Below are 21,377 nucleotides of genomic sequence, written 5' to 3' on the forward strand. Positions count from 1 at the left end.
GTCATTTTAAAATCTATAGTGCAGAATCAAATTTGTTGATAGTACTGGCGTATTTAAATGACCTGTGACACAATACAGATATCTCCCAATTTATGTGCATTCTAATAGCATGTTTTTGTTTTAGCGCAGTTTGCAAATGAGAAAACTTAACCTGAGAAGTGCGGCTGGCTTTGAGCTTCATTTTTGTTTAAGACTGGTAACTGCTCATGCTCTGTCTGCTTTCTAAGTGCTTTACTCATCCCTCATTGCACCTATTTGTTGCTTCCCTATCATGAACCCCTCACTCCCACCTGCTCACCACCCCTCTCCCAATCCTGTCATTCCCTTCTGCTCTCCATTTCCCTCTCCTGACTCTCTTCACTTTCCCCACTCGCTGCCTTACTCACTGTCCTTTGTTTCCCCTTACTCGCTGCCCCTTTTGCAACCCCCTCACTTCCTGCTCCTCGTTGTTTTTACAATCCCTTCGCTGCTTCACTCTTGCTGCCCCTGTCCTGAGTCTTTGCTCAAAGTGGGGGCTTGGAAGAGATGTGGTAAGTGAGGTGGCAATCAGGAAGCTGCTAGTGGTTCAGGAGAGCAATACGACAAGTGGAGCAAGATATTTGGGAGGCGGTAAGCGAGGGACAGAATCTGTGAACAGGAGAGAGTGAGGTAGTTGGCAAAGGTAAATGGTCAGTGGGAAACAGTGAGGGGGAGGTCGGGGGAAAGAAGAGGCAGTGAAAGAGAGGGAGCGAAGTGGCTGGGAGAGGGCTGAGAGATTTGACAATACAAGATCTCCAGTTAATGTACATTCTTAATCGCACATGATGGACCCTGCATTAACACTATTTAAAAGGGTCATCAGCTACATAGGTTAGTTTTATGAATGATTTCTGCTGGCAGTTGCCAAGATTGTGCAAATATTCTGTGCATTCTAGAGTCCTGTAGAGTTGGCGAAGTCTACAGGAAGTTGTGTGGCAAGTGCTGTCAAGTTTTTTGACTAAACAATTCTGTACAAGCTTGCTAATTCCAGGTGTGCAGGCAAGCTGGCATTTCCCTTGAAATTTAAGATGGCTGGGAGAATGAGCAGAAGCCATACAGAACAGTGCAAGCCCCTGGCAGAGGGAGGAGGAAGGGAAAGAGGCTCTCAGCAAGAGAAGTCACTGTGCCAATGGTCATTGATAACATCATAATTGCATTGTCAGAGGTTTCAGCAGATGTGCCCATTCCAGCAGTCATCTTGCACTAGTTGAATTGAAGATCTTGTCTTAGCCACGTATTAATTTTAGTCATGATTCAACAAGGTGCGCAATTGGATTTGGTACTTGCATTAGAACACTTTACTTTCAAAATCCCAAGTAAAAGTAGAATTGGTAATAGCAGCAACTAGGTTCCTGGTTGCACTGCCAAAGCTGCATCATGTTGACCTGGTGTGTCTGCATCTCTGGTTAAATCCTGCTTGACCTTTACTTCGCAGGGGGAGGGCTACTACAGATGATTATGCTTTTTACTTTAAAAATATTGTTGTGGTGTTACTTTTATTGCAGTGCAACTAATTAAAACTTTGTGATTGTTTGGTATGCTTCCAAATGAAAAATTATTTTCCGAATGCCAAAATGATAAAATAACTACTCTGTAAACAAAGTTTAAATGTCCACGTATACTTGCAACTGAGCTTTGAATTGAATTTATTCTGAGGCCATTCTCACTGAGTAATTGATCTATTTGGGCTTTCTTGTGTTTATCTTTTCTTTGCACTTGTGTATATAATTTTTGAAGTGTGGTCTTTAGGTGAAGCAAAGAGAACTTTATATGCTTTAGTATTTAAGGTGACATTGTCCTATCAAAGAGAAATAATTATTTACTAAGTTGATATTCGTGTGCTTTATATCAGACATTTCAATATATTCGTTCTCTCTTTACTCGAACATAGTGGGTTAACATCCTCAGCCTCTGAAAATTCCCTCAGCAAAACAAAGAGTAATGGGAATGGCATCTCTGGAAACAGCAATGGGCACCAAAATCCATCTCCAATTAAACCATCTACCAGTTTCACATTTGGCTCCAACCCTGGAACGACCAAAGGGGCCTGTGCACCAGGATTAAATCATAATCCTCCAAAAGGTGGCCACAAAACACTCGGACCAGTGAGAGGTAAGATGTCCTCTGGTAAATACTGTAAACCGTAACTGAGATATATCTGCAGAAAATATTTTTTCACAGCTGACGACCAGCCTTCCTAATTGTTCCTTCCTTGGCTTCGTGTTCCCTCCTATCTTACTTCTATTTTGTTTTTAATGTTTTATGTACTTTGCGGTTTTTTGGTAGAGCTTGAGGTATTACAAAAGGATTTAAGTGAAAAATTGGATGTATTTAATATTGAAAAATGGAAAGTGTTGCATGTTGCAAATTGGCTAAAGTAATATTACTTTGATAAGAGAGAACTGAAATCCGAATTACCTTTCCTTACTGTCCGTAATCAGTGCGTTTTGGAAAAGCAAATTGTGTATGTTTCTTAACCCGAGTGTTTAAATAACCAGCAGCAAACTTTCATAAATAAAGAGGATTATGTATTCACACATTCACCCTGAAAATCTAATGCTACATCATTCGCACACAGCTGCACACACACCTACACACTCTCTCTTGAAAAAGTACAGTTAAAGAGAAACTGCATTTTTACATGTCGTAAACAAAAAAAAGTTTGTAATTCACATGTTTGGCTTATCTTAAGAGAAAAATGCATTGTAGGCCCAGCAAAAAATGCATTTTCATTGCCAAAGCGTAGTCTAGGTGGATTCAATACTTGGAGTTGTGTATCAGAATTATTGCAGGATCCCCTCGAAGTTAATAACTTGTAGTCTTCTTACCAGGAGATCAAGTTCCTGTACTGGTGGACTACTCCTTACTGGACTTAAAAAGCAACAGGCTTGGAAACAATATTGCAGTTTTAAGGCATAGATGTTGCTGCATTTTCTGATATTGATTCTTGCTGTGTGGTTTGCAGACTGACTGGTTTCTCCATAATTCTTGGGGTAATAAGGTGAATGATCTGAAATCAGTTTGGGTCAAATGACCACATGATCAGCACTTTGATTATTCACCCAGAATAATTTGAAGTTCGAAGCAATTGCCATTTGAAGCCATGACAGTGGTAGATGAATAGTGATCATTCACACTTATTTATGATATTAACTGGTTTCTGCACTCTTTTTATGGATCAGGCCCGCAGACCATAGGTTTAGGCGTCCTTAGCTTTTGAATTTCGGATGAATCCACAATCAAGGAGTTTTGAATTCCGCAAGTGGTTTTGTCTTGGTATGTCCGTTCAAGGGAAGCACCCCACCCATGGTCATTCATTTAGGAATCTACTGCAGACTTCAGAATTTTCTGAGTCTTGCAGAAATTGCAAAAATCACCTGACCCTCAGCAGCCTTTTAATGACCATTTATTTAAAAATGAAAAGATTGTTCCAGAAAATTTACACTGAATACAGTCCATGTTTCAAGTTATGAATAGGACTTGCCTATACTGGACATGACAATGATGTCTGAAGCAGATTGGAAAAGTTTTAGAAAAGCTTAATCTTTGCAGTTTTTGCATGATAATCAATTCCCTGAAGTTCCTCACTTGTATTTCTTGCAAATGACCCAGCTATAATAAAGAATAAACTTAACATTCCACCCTAATTGGATTCATGTTTAGACTCCGACATGTTTCATGCATTATAAATACTATTGGGGACCGAGTTGGGCACTGGTCCCCAAGCCAATGATATAGTTATCCATTCTTGCACTTGGGAGACAGTTCCATTGTCATTCCATTTTTTATTCATGGAGGTGACCTCCGAAACAATTGTCATGGGGTTTAACTTTGAATCACATTGAACGAGTATTGAAATAAGGTTTATTGATTAGTCACAAGTAGGCTTACATTAACATTGCAATGAAGTTACTGCGAAAATCTCCTGGACGCCACACTCCGGCGCCTGTTCGGGAGGGAGAATTTAGCATGGCCAATGCACCTAACCAGCACGTCTTTTGGACTGTGGGAGGAAACCGGAGCTCCCGGAGGAAACCCACGCGGACACAGGGAGAACGTGCAAACTCCACAGACAATGACCCAAGCTGGGAATTGAACGCGGGTCCCTGGCACTGTGAGGCAGCAGTGCTAACCACTGTGCCACCGTGCATTAAGTGAGTTCTCATAACATTTAATAATAAGTGAGTAATGATAATGCGAGTTCTCATAACATTTTTCGTTATCAAGTGCATACTACCTCAGTGCCTCCATTATTTATTTGTGTCTCGGAGATAAAACTACTTTCCCTGTTCTTGCGTTGGGACTAAGCCTGTTCCTAGTTATTTTTGGAAGGGAGAAAGGAAAGAGCTAGTTGGTGAAGCTACTTAAATTAATGTAGATTCCAAGTGATATTTGATGGTGGATAAATATAATCATGCTAAGTACAGATATGTGAAACCCCTTCCTGGCCTATGTGTACAGTCTAAAGAACATTTTTATTATGTAAATACATGCTGCTCTATGGAATCCGGTGTATATATCCACTTCAGGCAGTACTAAGTGGAGCAGATAAACTAGGATGGAGCAAACTAAAGTTACCTATTTTCAGATTCATTGCTGGAACAGCTTTTGTTCTTTTGATATATCAAATAGTGTGGCACTACCACCAAGCTAAATGGGATAGATTTCAAACAAATCTGGCAACTCAAATCTGGTCATCCATGAGGCGCAGCTCATGGCTCAGCACATCTCTCTCACTACCATTACTGTCAACCCTGGTTCAATGAAGAGTGCAGGGGGACATACCAGGAGTAGCACCAGGCATACCTAAAAATGTGTCACCCTGGTGAAGCTACAACACAGGACAGGGTGCATGCCAAACAGCTGAAGGGGCAAGCGATAGAGCTAAGCGATCCTACAACCAACAGATCAGATCAAAGTTTTGCCACATCCAATCATGAATGGTGGTGGACAATTAACTCACTGGAAGAGGGGGTACCACAAATATCCCATCCTCAGTGATGCGGGATCCAGCAAATCATTGCAAAAGACAATGCTGAAATATTTGCAGTCATCTTCAGCCTGAAGTGTAGAGTGGCTGATCTATCTTGGCCTCCTCCTGAGATCGCTATCATCACAGATTCTAGTCTTCAGCCAATTTGATTAACTCCACTTCATATCAAACAACTACTAAAGCCACTAGATACTGCAAAGGCTTTGGGCCGTGACTACTTTCCGGCAATGGTACTAAATACTTGTGCTCAGACCTAGCTTTGCCCTTAGCCAAGTTGTTCCAGTACAGCTACAACACTTGCATCTGCTCAACTTTATGGAACATTGCCCAAGCATGTTCTGTCACAAAAAACAGACAAATCCAAACTGGCCAATTGTCACTTAATCAGTATACTCTTGATCATCAAAGTGATGGCAGTGGTCATCAACAGTGCTATTAAGCAGCATTTACTCAACAATAACCTTATTGATGCTCAGTTTTGGCCCTGCCAGAGCCACGCCATCCTGACCTCATTATAGCCTTGGTCCAAACATAGACAAAAGAGTTAAACTCAAGAGTTGAGGTGCGACTGACTGCATGTGACATCAAGGCAGCATTTTACCGAATGTGGCATCATGGAGCCCGAGAGAGTCAGTGGGAAGTGGGGAAAACCCTCCACTGGTTGGAGTAATACCTAGCACAAAGGAAGATGATTGTGGTTGTTGGAGGTCCATCATCTCAGTCCCACGACATCACTGCAGGAGTTCCTCAGGATGATGTCCTAGCCCCAACCATCTTCAGCTGCTTCAGCTGTAGAAGGGTCATTCAGATCGAAAATGTTAACTCTGTTTTTCTCCACAGATACTGTTTACCTCGCATTTTGTTTTCTTTTTCATTAACTACCTTCCTTCGTCATAAGGTCAGAAGCAGTGATGTACATGGATGATTGCACAATATTCAACACAACCAGTCGTGACTCCTCAGATTAAAGTAGTCCATAATTCATATGCAACAAGGCCTGGACAATATTCAGGCTTGGGCTGTTAAGTGGAAGGTAACATTCATGCAAAACAAGTGCTGGGAAATGACCATCTCCAACAAGAGAGAATCTAACCATCTCCCCTTGACATTCAATAACATTGCCATTGCTGAATCCTGCACTATCAAGATCCTGTGGGGGGTTACCATTGACCAGAAACTGTGGCTACAAGAGCTCAGTAAGAAGTCTAACAACACCAGGTTAAAGTCCAACAGGTTTATTTGGTAGCAAACGCCACTAGCTTTCGGAGCGTGCTGCTCCTTCGTCAGGTGGAGTGGGAGTGACGAAGGAGCAGCACGCTCCGAAAGCTAGTGGCGTTTGCTACCAAATAAACCTGTTGGACTTTAACCTGGTGTTGTTAGACTTAGTGTTTACCCCAGTCCAATACTGGCATCTCCACATCATGGCTACAAGAGCTGTCAGAGGCTGGGAATTCTACAATGAGTAACTCATCTTCTGACTCCCCAAAGCCTTTCCACCATCTACAAGGCACAAGTCAGTAGTGTGATGGATCATTCTCCATCTGCCTTGGAGAGTGCAGCTCCAACAACTCGAGCTTGACACCATCTAGGACAAAGCAGCCTGCTCGATTGGCGCCATCCACCACTTTCAACATTCACTCCCTCTGCTACCAACGCACAATGGCAGCAGTGTATACCATCTAAGATGCACTGCAGCAATTCGCCAAGGCTCCTTCAACAGCACCTTCTAAACCTGCGACCTCTATTACCTAGAAGGACAAAGGCAGCAGATGCATGGGAACACCATCACATGTGAGTTTTCCTCCAAGTCTTCGTCCAAGGCACCCACTATCCTGACTTGGAACATATTGCCACTCCTTTGCTGTCACTGGATCAAAATCTTGGAACTCCCTAATAACACTGTGGGTATTCCCACAGCACATAGACTGCAGTGGTTCATGAAGACAGCTCAACACCAAGGGCAATTAGGGATGGGCAATAATTAGGCTGGCAATTATGGGCTAGCAATGCCCATATCCCACGATTGAAAGAAAAAGGTATCAATCAGCTACTGATTCAGTAAAGCTTTGTGTTTCAAAAGGCCCTTGGATTGCAACTAGTTCAACTGAAAGCATTGATGTTACTAATTGTGAGTGGTTGAACTATACATTGAGCTAACATATTTAAAGTGGAGTCCTAATTGACACCACCAGGTTTTCAGTGCTGTAGTGGTCCTATTTGAAAACATGTTATTGACACTTCCTAGGTCTTATTGCATAGCCAGTCATTTAATAATTCCAGAAAATAAAATTAAAGACAATGGATGGAATTTTACAAGATTTTTTTCTAAGGGCCTGATTTCACCATTTTGATTCTAAGTGCCGAATCTGGGCGTAATACAGATCCGACCTTGAAATCCGCTTTCAGCCGGCTCCATAGAAATCATAGAATCATAGAAACCCTACAATGCAGAAGGAGGCCATTCGGCCCATCGAGTCTGCACCGACCACAATCCCACCCAGGCCCTACCCCCACACACTTACCCGCCAATCCCTCCAACCTACGCATCTCAGGACTCTAAGGGGCAATTTTTAACCTGGCCAATCAACCTAACCCACACATCTTTGGACTGTGGGAGGAAACCGGAGCACCCGGAGGAAACCCACGCAGACACGAGGAGAATGTGCAAACTCCACACAGACAGTGACCCGAGCTGGGAATCGAACCCAGGACCCTGGAGCTGTGAAGCAGCAGTGCTAACCACTGTGCTACCGTGCCGCCCAGTCGGATCCATGCTGTGGGCGGGGCTTAGCGCTGCCAGAACGATCGGAGCTCTGAACTGCGCATGCGCAGTTCGAAAGAAATTTGAAAAAGCGTGCCCAGGTCGGGGGAATAAAAGCAGAAAGCGGAGAGAGCGGCTCTCGGACACAGATCATCCTCTGGGGAGGGAGGCAGGTCAGATGTATCTTGAGGGGGGGGGGGGGAGGAGGAGGCAGTGGGTCAGTGATGCGGATCATTGATGTGCCTTGCACTGGAAGTCGCTCCTGTGCTAATTTTATTCTGGTAGTCACAGGAAGATGGAATCTTGTAACCCTGTGATGACTTCCACGATTAGGTCGCACATCCACTCTGGGAGGAGGGATTCGTTCCTCCGGTGGGGAGGAGGGATCGCCCGCAGAGTGACAGCAGACACCCCTGCCCCTCCCTCCCCACCGATTGCCCGCAGAGTGGCAGCGGACCCCCCTGCCCTCCACCAGAGATCCATCCGCCCTCCCCCCACCAGTGAGTGATCGGGCCTCTCGCACCCCCCCCCCCCTCGCCAGAGAAACATCTGACCCGCCTCCTCCTCCTGCCCCCCCCCCACCACTCCCCCAGAGGATGATCTGGGTCAGAGAGCCATTGCATCCTCTGAACCCACTTTGTTCCCCTGCAAAATAAAAATCGGCTTCGGATTTTTATTTTGCAGGTCGCTAAAAGCGCGGATCCGGAACGGAACAGAAGAAGGTAAAATGGGAATTGATGATAGAGTTGGGCGGGCGGTTCATTAAATCGATTTAAATGCATGCTAATGCATTTAAATCGTCGGGCCGCCCGATTCGGGTGCGGAACGGATCCGCGTCCGAATTGGGTGTCGGCAAAGTCGTGATTTGCTCGGACGCGGGTGCAGATCGCGATAAAGGCCTCGCACCCGATTTTACCGTGATTTTGCGCCCAAAAATGGGCGCAAATTGTTGGTAAAATCGGGCCCCAAGTGTCTGGCGGGCGTGAAACTGGGAGATTTCCAGATCCGTTTTTTGATGCGTCTTCAGGCCCAATCTTATTCACTCTGGCTTTTAAATTTTGGGTGAGTCTGTTTCTCGCTACAGAAGGCAGTGTGCGGGGCTTAATGCGCTAGACAGCCTGTAGAGGGAGGTATTGTGCATGTGCAGACCTCTGATGTTGCATATGCACATTAACAGTAGCAGAGGTCTGACACACTGAGAGTACTGTCAGGCCTCTGCTTCTGCAGGTTGCCTCAACCAGCTCCCTCCTCCCCGCAATCGCGGGGAGATGCAGCCACTGCTGTCCTGCCTGCCTAGGTGCCAGGCTAACATTGCCAATGTGCCAAGGTGGCACTGCCAAAGGGGCACTCCCACCTTGCCCTCGGCCTCCTGGGGAGGCTTGAATGACCTCTGATTCCACCAGCGAGGCCGACACAACTATTCCTTGTTCAAGGGGAGCAGGTGTTTACCTTGCCGGAGAGAACCACTCCTGGCGAGGTAATAAAGGCAAGTGAGCCTGGACGATTGAGCGCTGGGCTCGCTAAACATGTGCAAAACATGATTTTAATAAATTTAAATAAATTAACCAGCCTCTTGCCCATTCCCGGCGAGAGGCTGACCGCGCTGGAAATCTGGATGTTGTAAAATCGCGTTGGTCACAAAAACCAGCACCATTCACTCTAGCTGCTTTAGAGCCAATTTGTATGGCATTTTCCCAATGCTAGAGGTGGTAAAATCCCGCCCTATATTTTTTTCCCCAGCACATTTCTGGCTAATGTATTTTGAACTTTTGATATGTGTTTATTTGTTCCCCTCCACCCACCACCGATCTGACGCAAATGCATTAGAATCTGGAAACTTTTAGAAGCAAGTTTGAGTACAGTTTTGTTCTGGTGCCTTAGCAAATTTCTGGAGTAAAACATTTATATAATGTATACACTAAGGTATTAGGTAAACATTAATCTAGTTTGTATATGGTTTCAGGTAGAAGTTGCATGTAAATTTTTTATTCTCTGTTCATTAATTTAGTAGTGTTTGTGTTTTGTTCATTTAGAAACTAGAGCACAGGAGAAGCGTCGTCAGCATCAGGCTGTGTTGAGAGCAGCAGCAGTCAACAATCCCAGCAGCCAGCATAGCTCTTCAGTGCATCGGCACATGCAGTGCCCAGCATCTGTCTCCCTCAACTTCTCCAAAGACCCATCCCAAGTCCAGCCTTCCAGCTTAAGGCCTTGCTCTCTGCCAACCTCCTTCAAAATGGCAGGTTTGTATGCAATCCAAACTTCAAGCATTTCCAAGTTTTACCCATCTCTAAAATCCATGCCCAAGCCAGGCCTGTTAAGCAAAGCCTTTGGCAAACACCTTTCACCTCTGCTTCACCCCAACCTACCTTCCCTGGGGTTACTGGGTGAAAGAAACAGTATTTTGGGATCTTCATATGTCCTCAATAGCCAGCAGAGAAGGGACAATCAGAATTAAGGAAAAAGTATGGTTAACCAGAATAAAATACATAACTTTATATTTTCATTGTGAAAAGAACTGTTCTAAAAGACGTAGTACAGAACTGAAGTATTGCTGAAAAAAAGAGAGATGTTGAAGCTGCAAATTTCACAACATAATGACATTAAATACTGCAATTGGACTGTGTTTGCTAAGTGTGCTAAGAATTACACCAACAACCAATATAAGATTATCATTTGGGCTAACAATTTGCATCACTTATGATTACTGGAAGCCACATGTATCCATACCTGTCCTCTGCAGGCAATAGGAGCATGTTCAGGCATTGTGCCTTTTTTGAATTAAACAAAAGTGTGAGGGACAATAGTTCCTTGGTGCATTCTCAATGGCAATGCCTTGACCAAACACAGTCAACTTGCCAACCAATCAGCACCCTTTTCTCATGCGGTATAATGCTGTTCCCTTTGAAGTTTGGCATTCTTGCAGCTGTTCGGATGAGTGCAAGATGAAAAGCTTCAACAGCATGTCTCTTTTTTTTCAGCAATGCTCATGTTATTAAAGAGGGGACCCAGTATGATTCTATTATTCTGAGGGGTTCCTAGTATAACAATTTATGCATTCAGTTCCACAAGTTGGTAAGAGGCCAATTCAGTTAAGAAATACAATATTAAATTCATCTCTCTCACTTTTCTGTTTTGGACCATTAACACTAACCAAGAACAATATTTCAATAAAAGTAACTAAGCTCTTCATTGTTGACAGTTTCATCAAACAAACATAAGTGAAAGAGGTAAAATATCAAATCACCCTGTGAAAAATGTTATTATTTTAGTGGCCTCGTGTGCTAATTTGTGTTCCAACTAACCAAGTCAGAGGAAATTTTGAAGTAGTTTTGATTTCTCTTCAAGCACAACCATGCTTCGAATGTTTATTCTTACCAAAGGGAAAATAATAATTTGCTTACAGGTTTCAATATGATCAGGGATTAAATTACATTAGCATTAGAAAATTTAGCCAAGACTTAATTTTACAACAGATTAATTTGTTAACATTAAATTGCAATGTTGGCTCTATTTTCTGCATCTCTCTACACTTATTAACATTTGTCACCCTAATTATTGACTCAAAGGACTGGGTTTTGTGAGTTGACAATGGACCTGCCATCAAGAGTTGCCAGCCTATTTGGAGGGCCAGCAGCTTTTCAGTCTCAGCAAGACCGTCGGGAGTGTTGGTCATTGGTGGGACTGCATTTAACCGAGAAATGCAGTGATGGATGAAAGTTTTGGAATAAGATAAGTGGGGCTGACTGAAGTGGGGATCAGTCAGACAGGCTCTGAAGAAGGGCAGGTGGGATTTGTGATAGCTGGGCGATGTTGTCATCACGGGGCCCTTGCTTGGGCCCCATCACCTAATTATAAGTCCATCCCCACAAAGGCCAGAAGGAAGAGGCCACTAATAGGCCACTGAAATGGCACAATTGGCCGCTGGAAGGGTGGGCTGTCCTCTACGTCCCCATTGCAGGCAGAATACCATGATAGCAGCAAGGTGACGGGCATTCCACCCCTTCTGCTTTTTGTCTCCCCCACCCCACCACCATCACTCTCTATCCAATTGCAGCCCCATAAAATTCTGTGCACATTTTATGATTAATATCAAAGAGCTAAGAAATTTAAACTCTTAGCTGCTCCCTCCACCAAATCCAATTGTAATGTTTTTGCCAATTTTTATATTTTAATTCCTGTGATTTTTCTATTTCCCCAAATCCTCTCCTTTGGTTTCCTTCCATAACCTGCAGTGATGTTGACCACATTGTATCTCTCTGCTTTTTGCAGAAGAGGCTATTCTTTATCTGAGACTAGACTGAATGTGGAGGGAACTTAAATCTGACCCAGTCTTCGCCCATATTTCCATGTTGGGTGACTGGATCCTCCTATCTTGTCTTTGCTTTTAGAAAACCAAGCTCCATTGTCATGCCTCGAGTGTCAGCCCAGATAAGAATAGAAAGTTTAGCACAAACCAAGAGTATAAGCTGTGACCTGTCTCGCTCTATTTTACTGACTCCACAGTTATTTGTGTTTACCTACTGAGCCCTATTGACTCCAGATCATAGGTTTTGAAGTTACAATTTACCAGTGATGATAGTTGATTTCCCTTTCCTTTAATTTTACCAGTTGCAAGTATTGCAAGAGTGTGTCCCATCATTTCATTGCCTCACATGAGGACAGTAACAGCATTATCAATAATGAGTCTGGGAAGTTACCTTAGAAATAATTGAGGTGGTGACCTGTTAGTTCATCATGTTGGAACACCATACCCCAACATGCAGTGGTAAAACACTCTTTTAATATTGTATTGCCCTTAGCTTTCCATTTCAGTCATGGCTCTGTGAGGAGGACTAAATGGAAGCTAGTCATTTACCTGAAGGGTAAACAAAGAATGGCTTTTGATGGTTTTAATATACATTGCTTTTGTTCTCCTCTGCTGGATAAAGCTGGTATGTCCTCAGGGACTGATGAGTGAGATATCAGTATGCATTTGACAAGCAAGTGAAAGCAGTGTTCAGACTTTCATTAGATGCTTAAGTACTGCATAATTTGCTACTTTTTAAACAATAAAAGGATGCTATCTCATTTAGCTATGATAGGTTGCTGAAAACTTGGTCTCAGGATTATTTCACAAAAGTCATTGTAAAATTCTCCAATTTTCTTTGTAGCATTCTTAGATCTGGAAGTTGTGAGAGAGGACTTAGAGGGTTGCCATTATAATGCCTCTATTCCAAAAGGGAGAAGCCAGGTGGCTACAGACCAGTCAACCTAATGTTGGTAGTGTGTAAGCTTCTGTAGGTCATACTACAGAAGGAAATAATGGAGTATGTTGATAAATATGTGGATGATGTGTGTGAAAGTTTTGAAAGGAGTTTGCTGATGTGGAATTTGGAAAATTTATGAATAAAAATAAGGCATGGTTTAAAGTGTGACAGTATAGATAAAGGATAGAAAATAAATAGTTGTTCATGTGTGTTTTTCTGTCTGGTGGTATATAAACTGGTGCCTCATAGGGGTCTGCTTTATGATTTTTTTCTACCTTTCTATCTTTATTTCTTTTATTGATCTCTCTTTCTTTTAAATAAGGATTCAGACTCTAGTGTGGGACAGCAAATCAAAACGTTGTTGACAAAAATAGCTAACTGATGTAAGAACCGACCTAACGCTTTGGTGGGCAAAGTGTTAGACTTCCATTGCAGTCTTGTTGAACATCCATTCGACAGGAATCTAGAGCAGCCTGATGATAAAACCCATCAGAAATTTCTCCTCTCTCTTGCAGGGTTGTGCCTGACCTTCACCCACTACCTTCCTTTTAAAATACAGCTGAGAGCAGCCTAATGTATCATCACTGGGCACTTGGTCTGTAGTCCAGGAAACCTAGCATCAAAAATATACACTTATGAATGGTGCAGTGTTTTGAAATGCAAATGTTTGGTTAAATTTAATCTACTTAGCCTTGCCTCATTGGTAGCCTTGCTATTGCCTCTGAATCAGATGGCTGTGGCTTCAATCTCCACTCTAAACACTTGAGCACATAATCTGGAGCAACACCTTGCTACAACAGGTATCCTCATTTGGAAGAGAGTTTAAAGAACCTGTCTCTCCTCTCTGATGGACTTTAAAGATGCTGTGATGCTTTCGAGCAGAGGAGTTTTCTCTATGTGCTGGCCAACAATTATTCCTCAACCAATATTACTAAAACAGATTATCTGGTCACTTATCTCATTATTGTTTATGATACTTCACTGTGTGGAGGTTGGATGTCACTTTTTCTTGCCTTGCAACAGTGAATACACTTCAAAAATGCTTGGCTCTGAAGAGCTTTAGCATTTCCCGAGGTCATGAAAGGCACTATAAAACTACTAATTACTTCTTAGTTTGCTTAATTTCATCCAATGTGAATATGTGTGGCAGAAACCAGGAGCTGCCCACAACATTTGATGGGAAATTGGAAAGTTGGTTTATCCCTGGCTTTTGCTATGATACTTAGAAAGGTAGATCACTTGGCAATGAAGGAAGCAAGGGAATTGGTCACTCATGACATCTTTGGAGTGTGGGAGGAAACCGGAGCACCCGTAGGAAACCCACGCACAGGCATATGTTGAACCATTTAGGGGAAAGTAAATCAAAAAGTAGTGTAATTACTTAAATTATTTTTATATGTTTATTGTTAGTGGAACTATAAAATTAACCAGGCAGGAGAAGCTGCTTTCATTTTGGTTTTAAACTAAAATCGAATTTTACATTTTTTAGAATTCATAGAATCCCTGCGGTGTGGAAGGGAGCCATTCGGCCCTTCGGGTCTGCACCGACCCTTTGACAGTATCTTACCCAGCCCCTCTCTCCTGCCCTATCCGCATAGCCCCACACCATTACCGTAGCTAATCTTCCTAACCTATTCATCTTGGGACTCTAAGGGGCAATTTTGATGGTCAATCCACCTAGCCTGCACATCTTTGGACCGTGGGAGGAAACGGGAGCACCTGGAGGAAACTTGCGCAGACACAGGGAGAACATGCAAACTCCACACAGTCACCCGAGGCCAGAATTGAACCTGGGCCCCCTGATGCTGTGGGGCAGCAATACTAACCACTGTGCCACAGAGGAGGAGGAGGAGTTATTTTTAAAACTTTCATATTTATAAACATTCAATGGTTTGAAGCTAGTGTCTCGAGTTAAATAAAAAGTTACATCAAATATTATTTTTGAAAATATAACCACTTGAATCATTTTTGGCTGCTGTGGTATTAAAGTCAGCAAACTTGGGTGAGATGCTGAAATGCCTCTCTTATAGTTACCATGATTTTACCTGAGTCATGTACTAGTGTAGCATGGGACGGTACATATAGTGGAAGAATAGGTTATTCTCAACTTCATTTGATGCATGGTCCAGGCACCATCATGTTTGGCACTACATACATGCCAGATTTATTCTAATAGCGGCTTAATATTTTGAACAGAATCAACGTGATGTCATTGTACAATATGAGTGATAAATCTTTCCTTTCTGGAAGATAAATTTTCAATAGTTATTTGCTTTGCCTCAGCTGAGCTGTATCAATTACATAAACACCGTGTAAACCTTTTGAATTTCATTTAATATGGTTGTAAAATCAAATTTAAAACTACCTGTTGTAGAGTGAGAATGAGTTCCTTATGCCAAATGCTGTACTTGCTTGGAAGTTCAAGGTGGCAAAGAGATTTTTTAGGAAGATCTAAAAAAGATTTATAATATTTAACATGGTCAGTCTGCCCCAAATATGGAATCCTAGATCAGTAACTTCAATAAAACTTCAGTTTCCAGAACATAGAGGGAAAGAGATGTTTCTCAGGACAGTGTTTTTCTCTTTGAAGCTCCTTGTGGCTTCTTAATCAATTGGAATTGTTCAACAAGGAAGGAAATATAATCTAAGAGTACTGATTTAAGAAGATTCATTTGTGAAAACAAAATATTTTTGTAAGTAGAATTGTCTCTAAAATTGAATAGTCTGAGCAAAAAAGACGTCCTAGACTTTACCTTTTCCTTTCAAAATGTACAAATTAATCGAGCAAGGATGAAAGGACATTCAAAATAAACACCGGATAATTTCAATTTACAATTTCCTAACAAGCTGAAGAATGTAGGCACTTATGGCAAACACAACTGAAGCATCTTCATTTAATTGTCATTGTATATTGTGGAGATGGTATTATGAGTTGAGGGCAGGTTTGTCATGATGATGTCACTGGAACCTGTAAGCAAATATGGTTTACATTTAAAATTACTTTTTAAAAAACTAAATATTGATCTTGGCCTAATCAATGCACGAATAAAGTTTATTTATGCATTACTTATGACCAGCAGAGTTGGTTGAGTCATTGGGTCAGCCTGCTGAATAGATGCCTCAAATCCCAGGGATCATATTCATGTTGCCTCTACTTCTACTAAGCATGGAGAATAAAATGCAAGGGAAATTTAATTTTCCTGATTCTTGGGACTGATCACATGAAGTGGGACCAGCTGAATGGACAGCGGAGTCTTTTCGGTTCCTGTACTTTATGTTCCTATATCTTGGACTTGGTGCAAGATTTTTGAAAGAAATCCTATTCTTAACTCCTTTGTCCGTTTAGGTCATATTATCAGATTTTAGTTTGAATGGATTTCTATTCCAATATTGTAAATAAACAGTATTTGTTTCACTGATTTGTACAGTTGCCAGGTTGTGATATGAAATGCACACAATGCCTAGTAGCATAGGAAAAACTTGAAAAGTAACCTTATAAGGTAAAGTCAAATGTGAAATTTACTTCTGTATAAAAATTGTCACTTTAATGAAAACATTTCAATTCTTATTTTTGTCCGTCTGGCTGGGGAAGCAGTTACAGTTTGATGCTGTGGTTAACAATCCAAAAAACAATTTCAGTACTGAACTAAAGGAGTCATAACAGCTATTTGTCTCATGACATGAAGTAACTTGCAAGTTTATTCAATAAGCCTATTTTTACCTTGCTTAAAAATCTCATCCCATTAGGAGTTAATCGGGAAAGTAAACTTTTTATCTTTTTGTCACACTGCACTTTATATTAGAATTACTTTGTGCTGTTTGTTTTTATTGACAAATATCTGGAAACATTTTAACCTATTATATCTGCATTTGAACAGAGAAGTGAAGAATTGGACCATATTCATGAATTCTGTCAAAGATTTGTCATGTGTTTTAAACAATTGCCACTAAATTACTAAGTTAGGATAGAGTAAACGGGTTGAATTGAAATAACCAGCATCAACAGTTTCTTTTAAGTCTGTTGTGCTAATGAGCATAATGAGTGAAAGTATATTCATTAATAGTTGTAGTCCCAAAGCCTGCTTCAGTAGATGTTGCAGAAATGGATTTGAATTTGAAATTACTTACTGCAAATAATAAACTCTATTTCACTCCAGTGTGCCATAAATAGATCTGTGTTAGAGATTGTAGAAACGCTTTTGAGTAGAACCTTAGAAATTCTTCACTCCTACAATGCACATGCATTTGGCAGTTATTTGCTAAGTAATATATGAACCTTTTTGGGGGAAAGATTTCTTCAGGATTCAAAAGACCAGAATTGAATTGGTTCTCCCACTTTGAAGGGCCAAGTACATGGTTTGCTCATCCTGATACCAGATATGCTAGAAATGCAAAGATTGAGGCCACTGACTCTTTCTCGTGTCAGTGTCCCTGTAAATTCCCATCTCTCATACGTCTAACATGTATGAGATCATTCAAATTTGAATAGATTGCACAGGAAAGCTTTACCTGTACATTTAATACTAAATGCCATTAATAATTTTATGATATTGTTTGCCTGTTGATTGCCAAATTTCCTTGGTGTGACTTGAGGCCATTTTGTTTTTTGTGGTGTGGCCAAAAACATTTTTATAGCAACAGATTAAAACTTGAGAACAAGTAAAAACTGGAACCAGGACCAAACTGGATCAGCTTTTTACACAATTGTAATCTAATGATAAGAGGATAGTTTTATTATATACAAAAGGCATGTGTGCACATCTGAATTGTTTCATTTGGAGTCTAATTTTGCTTTGATTAACAAACTTAACAGTAATCCAATAGCTTTGATTAATCTGTTACGTTATGTAGTAAGCTTCAACTATCCAACTCTACTCTTACCAATGTAAAATTATCGACTTAATGACAGAAAATTTAAAATAACTCTTTTTTGATTTGCTTATGTTGAATTCATTCTCTAGAGGGATCATTTAAGCAATGTGGAAAGATCACCTGAGTAATCGTATTCTTGACTCTGTAGTGTTAAAGATAACCATTTATAAATCTTTTTCAAAAATATTCTGATAGCCAGGTGGGATTTTTAGTGAAGTCTTTCACTAATTCCTTTTCAGTGTTTGATACTGGCTTCACCCTTTAATGTTAGTCTGATTTACTAAATTACATTGATTTGATTTAACAGATTGTGGGAAATTTATTTATTGACTTATGCTTTTACTTTTGTGTTGTGATGACATCGCTTCTGTTAAAAGTGCTCTTCTAAAATTGGCAATTTACCTTGTGTAAACATGCATAAGACTTCAGAATTGTCCACATTTAGAAAGCCAACTGAGCAGTTTTAAAGCAGTAATTTTTGTAACTGCAAACAATGCCCAAATTATAACTTTTCAGTGACATCAGTCTATACAACAGCTGAAACAAATGCCTTAAAACTGGAATTAATCCATACTTATATTGTCACTGCTTTAGTTTTTTGCACTAATTTCACTGATATTCTGTGAAAGGAGTTCATCTAGTAGGTGTAGTTTTTGCATTTTAATTTTTGTGTTTCAAATCATTTTTCTTAATAGTTTCTTCCACTAGCATTCTCCGGTTAGAGAGTGCAAACGTGACATTATCCCACTGCTACAGTATATGTGGCTACTGATGGCAGAAAGAGAAATGAGGCGTTAAACCTTCCCACTAACCCACCTTCACAGAAGCAGTAAAAAGCAAAATATTGCAAATCTGAAATAAAACAGAAAATGTTAGAAATACTAAGTAGGCCTGGCAGCATCCGTAGAGAGGAAAACTTTTTCTCATTCTGATGCAAGGTCATTGGCCTTAAACATTGACTATGTTTCCGTTTCCACAGATGCAAGCAGGCATGCTGAATATTCCCATGACTTGCCCTTTGTCTCACTTCAGTATGTTCCCTCAGATACATCAACTAAAATTGGAAGCATGTCTCTCTAATTACAAAATGTCAACTTTACAGCAAATATATTCTTATAATAAATATTTCATTATACATCTGACTCTATAGAAAGAACCCCAGTGGTGGGTCAAAGATGGATTCATAGAGTGCTATTTCATCATTTTCGTATAGACTGTGGAGTATGCTCAACAATTCCGTATTCGTTAACGTTGAAACAAATTTTTTATTCTGCTGATTACTGTTAAGTTTTGAAAGCTGTTTAAGTGCAGTTATATCTGAGGACCACAGTGAAACAAAGACCAGACAAAACTAATGCTTAATCCTCTGTGTTGTATCCTAGAATATGAAGTATGCTGCTCAGGGGGTGGGATGGTTGTTGGGGAGTGCGAGATGAAACTGCACAATTGTTTATGGCACGGAAACAATTCAGAAAATGGGTAGAGATATACACCACCTATCACAAAATGAGGAAACTATGGCCATATAACAAAATTAGAAAACTGACAAATAACAAAATTGGTATAAACTGACATAAATATGCTCTTGCAATTGGAGAAAACTTACTGTTATAATATAGGTCCATCATTTATAACAGCATAAGTACAAAAGCAGTCAGGCTAATGTTGGGAAGCATTAAATTTGTCTGCAGTAATTTATTTATTTACCCCTCTTTTTCACGTGCCAATTTGCTATGTTTGAAAAAAGCCTTTGGGTTTTACTGTGAGCAGTTCACATTTTCATGCCTATTACTTTTTTGTGTAATTTGAATGATCTTGTTATCTTTTTGTCATTTGTGTGGAGTCTGTGAAATTGCCTCAAATGTGTGTTTTTTTGGTAAATAAACTTTATTTGTATGTTTTTGAAAAAAATACTTTCTCTTGCATTGTTCCCTTCTTTCATTTGTGATTGTGCATAAACATACGATAATTGAAGTATATAAATCACAAATACAAAATCACAATACCGTGGATGCTGTAAATCTAAAATAAAAACAGGAAATGCTGAAGATACTCAGCAGGTCACACAGCATCTGTGGAAAGAGAAATAAAGTTAACATTACAGACAGGGAGCTTTCATCAGAATTGGGCAAAATTAGAAATAATTTCTAGGTTTTGAGCAAGTGAAGAGGAAGTGGATGACAAAGAATAAAAGGGAAGATGTGTGATAGGGTGAAGGGGAGTGTAGGAGAGAATAAGTGACCAAGTTCATGATGCGAGGTTAAAGTTAGGGGTAATGGGACAACTAAAGAAACAAAATATGAAGAAGTGTGTCTGGCAGGATAATGAATAGCTGCTGTCCAAATGTGAAGAAAAAGATAAAAGAAAAAAAAACTCACCAGCACTCAATCAGCAATTCCTGATGCAGACGATGATTCTTTTTATTGGATTGCTGTGTGGAAGTGAGATGTCACTGTTGGCTCTGTGTTTGTGGATGGCTTATAAGCCCCACATTATCCTTGTAGGCTCTCCAAAAGTGAGAACATCAGCTGTTGGCGAGTAGAGTTGGTGGCAGATTGTTAGCTTGAACAGCTGCCCTCTTTTTCTGCTTCTCTTGTTCTCTTTCAGTGGCTACTTGTTACGAACGCTGCTGGTGTTATATGCTCGTTGGTGTATGCAAGTGTGTTCCAACTTGAAACACTAGTTTATAGTGGTGTATATTTGTTTGGATTAATGTGAGGAGCAACGTACAACCCAGTGAGAAAACAGTCTAGTCTTTATGTAAACAATTAATAAAGAGTAAACACACACAGACTAATATATATTATGACACTTAAGTACATTTAATAACTGAATGCACTGTTTAATTTGAAATTACTTCATGTTCCCAGAAAATAACTATGTTCCCTGGACTTATTAAGACACCCCTTTTCCCAAATGGCATCCACTTTAGTAATGCTATAAGTCAAAGCCAGCTCACAGTTACCACACAATACAGGTTAGGTAACCAGGTCTGGGAAACCTTGTTTTGCTGGTTCAGCAAAGGTACAAAACTGCATTTTTTGAGGAGAATACCTGTAATCTGCTGTGGCTCTAAATGTTAGATGGAACTGGCACCGTGGCTATTACTTCTCAATGAGGGTACGAACAATTATACCATTTAGTTGCTTTGGATTTGGCTGTCTACCCCTCAAATTCCTTGCTTTTAGAAGTCGTTCATTATACAGATCCACTGATCACTGATGAACAGTTTTTATTGATATGGCAATTTGCACCTCAAGTTCTATAAATGCTTGCTAATCTTGTTACTGGGTATATCGTATCTCATTATTCCTCTTGATGCCTATCAGTTTGTTACTTCTCTGTTATGTTTTTTCATCTCAAGTTCAACTGTTAGCCATGTTAACTTTCCCAAATTCTTAAACACTACTCGTTGATTGAAAGGTCTTGACACTTTTTTAATGATGAATCATCATTTTTGTTATTGGGCATCTGCTTCCCATGTGTT

The 21,377-nt window shown here is 40.5% G+C and overlaps 1 protein-coding gene across 5 annotated transcripts in view; it reads left to right on the forward strand.

Annotated features, from left to right (window-relative positions):
• The window catches only part of agbl5 (AGBL carboxypeptidase 5), a 107,821-nt gene that overhangs the window by 44,524 nt on the left and 41,920 nt on the right, over positions 1 to 21,377 (forward strand). For 2 of the 5 annotated variants that reach the window (XM_078213041.1, XM_078213042.1), the window contains 2 exons: positions 1,910 to 2,130; positions 9,806 to 10,012. In XM_078213041.1, the coding sequence (XP_078069167.1) occupies positions 1,910 to 2,130; positions 9,806 to 10,012 (428 nt within the window). Of the gene's footprint in view, positions 1 to 1,909; positions 2,131 to 9,805; positions 10,013 to 12,922; positions 19,795 to 21,377 lie in introns of those variants that run through there. The other 3 variants (XM_078213045.1, XM_078213044.1, XM_078213043.1) reach the window with 3 other exon arrangements.

This window comes from Mustelus asterias, chromosome 5 (assembly GCF_964213995.1).
Source record: "Mustelus asterias chromosome 5, sMusAst1.hap1.1, whole genome shotgun sequence".
In the NCBI taxonomy this organism is placed as follows: Eukaryota; Metazoa; Chordata; class Chondrichthyes; order Carcharhiniformes; family Triakidae; genus Mustelus; species Mustelus asterias.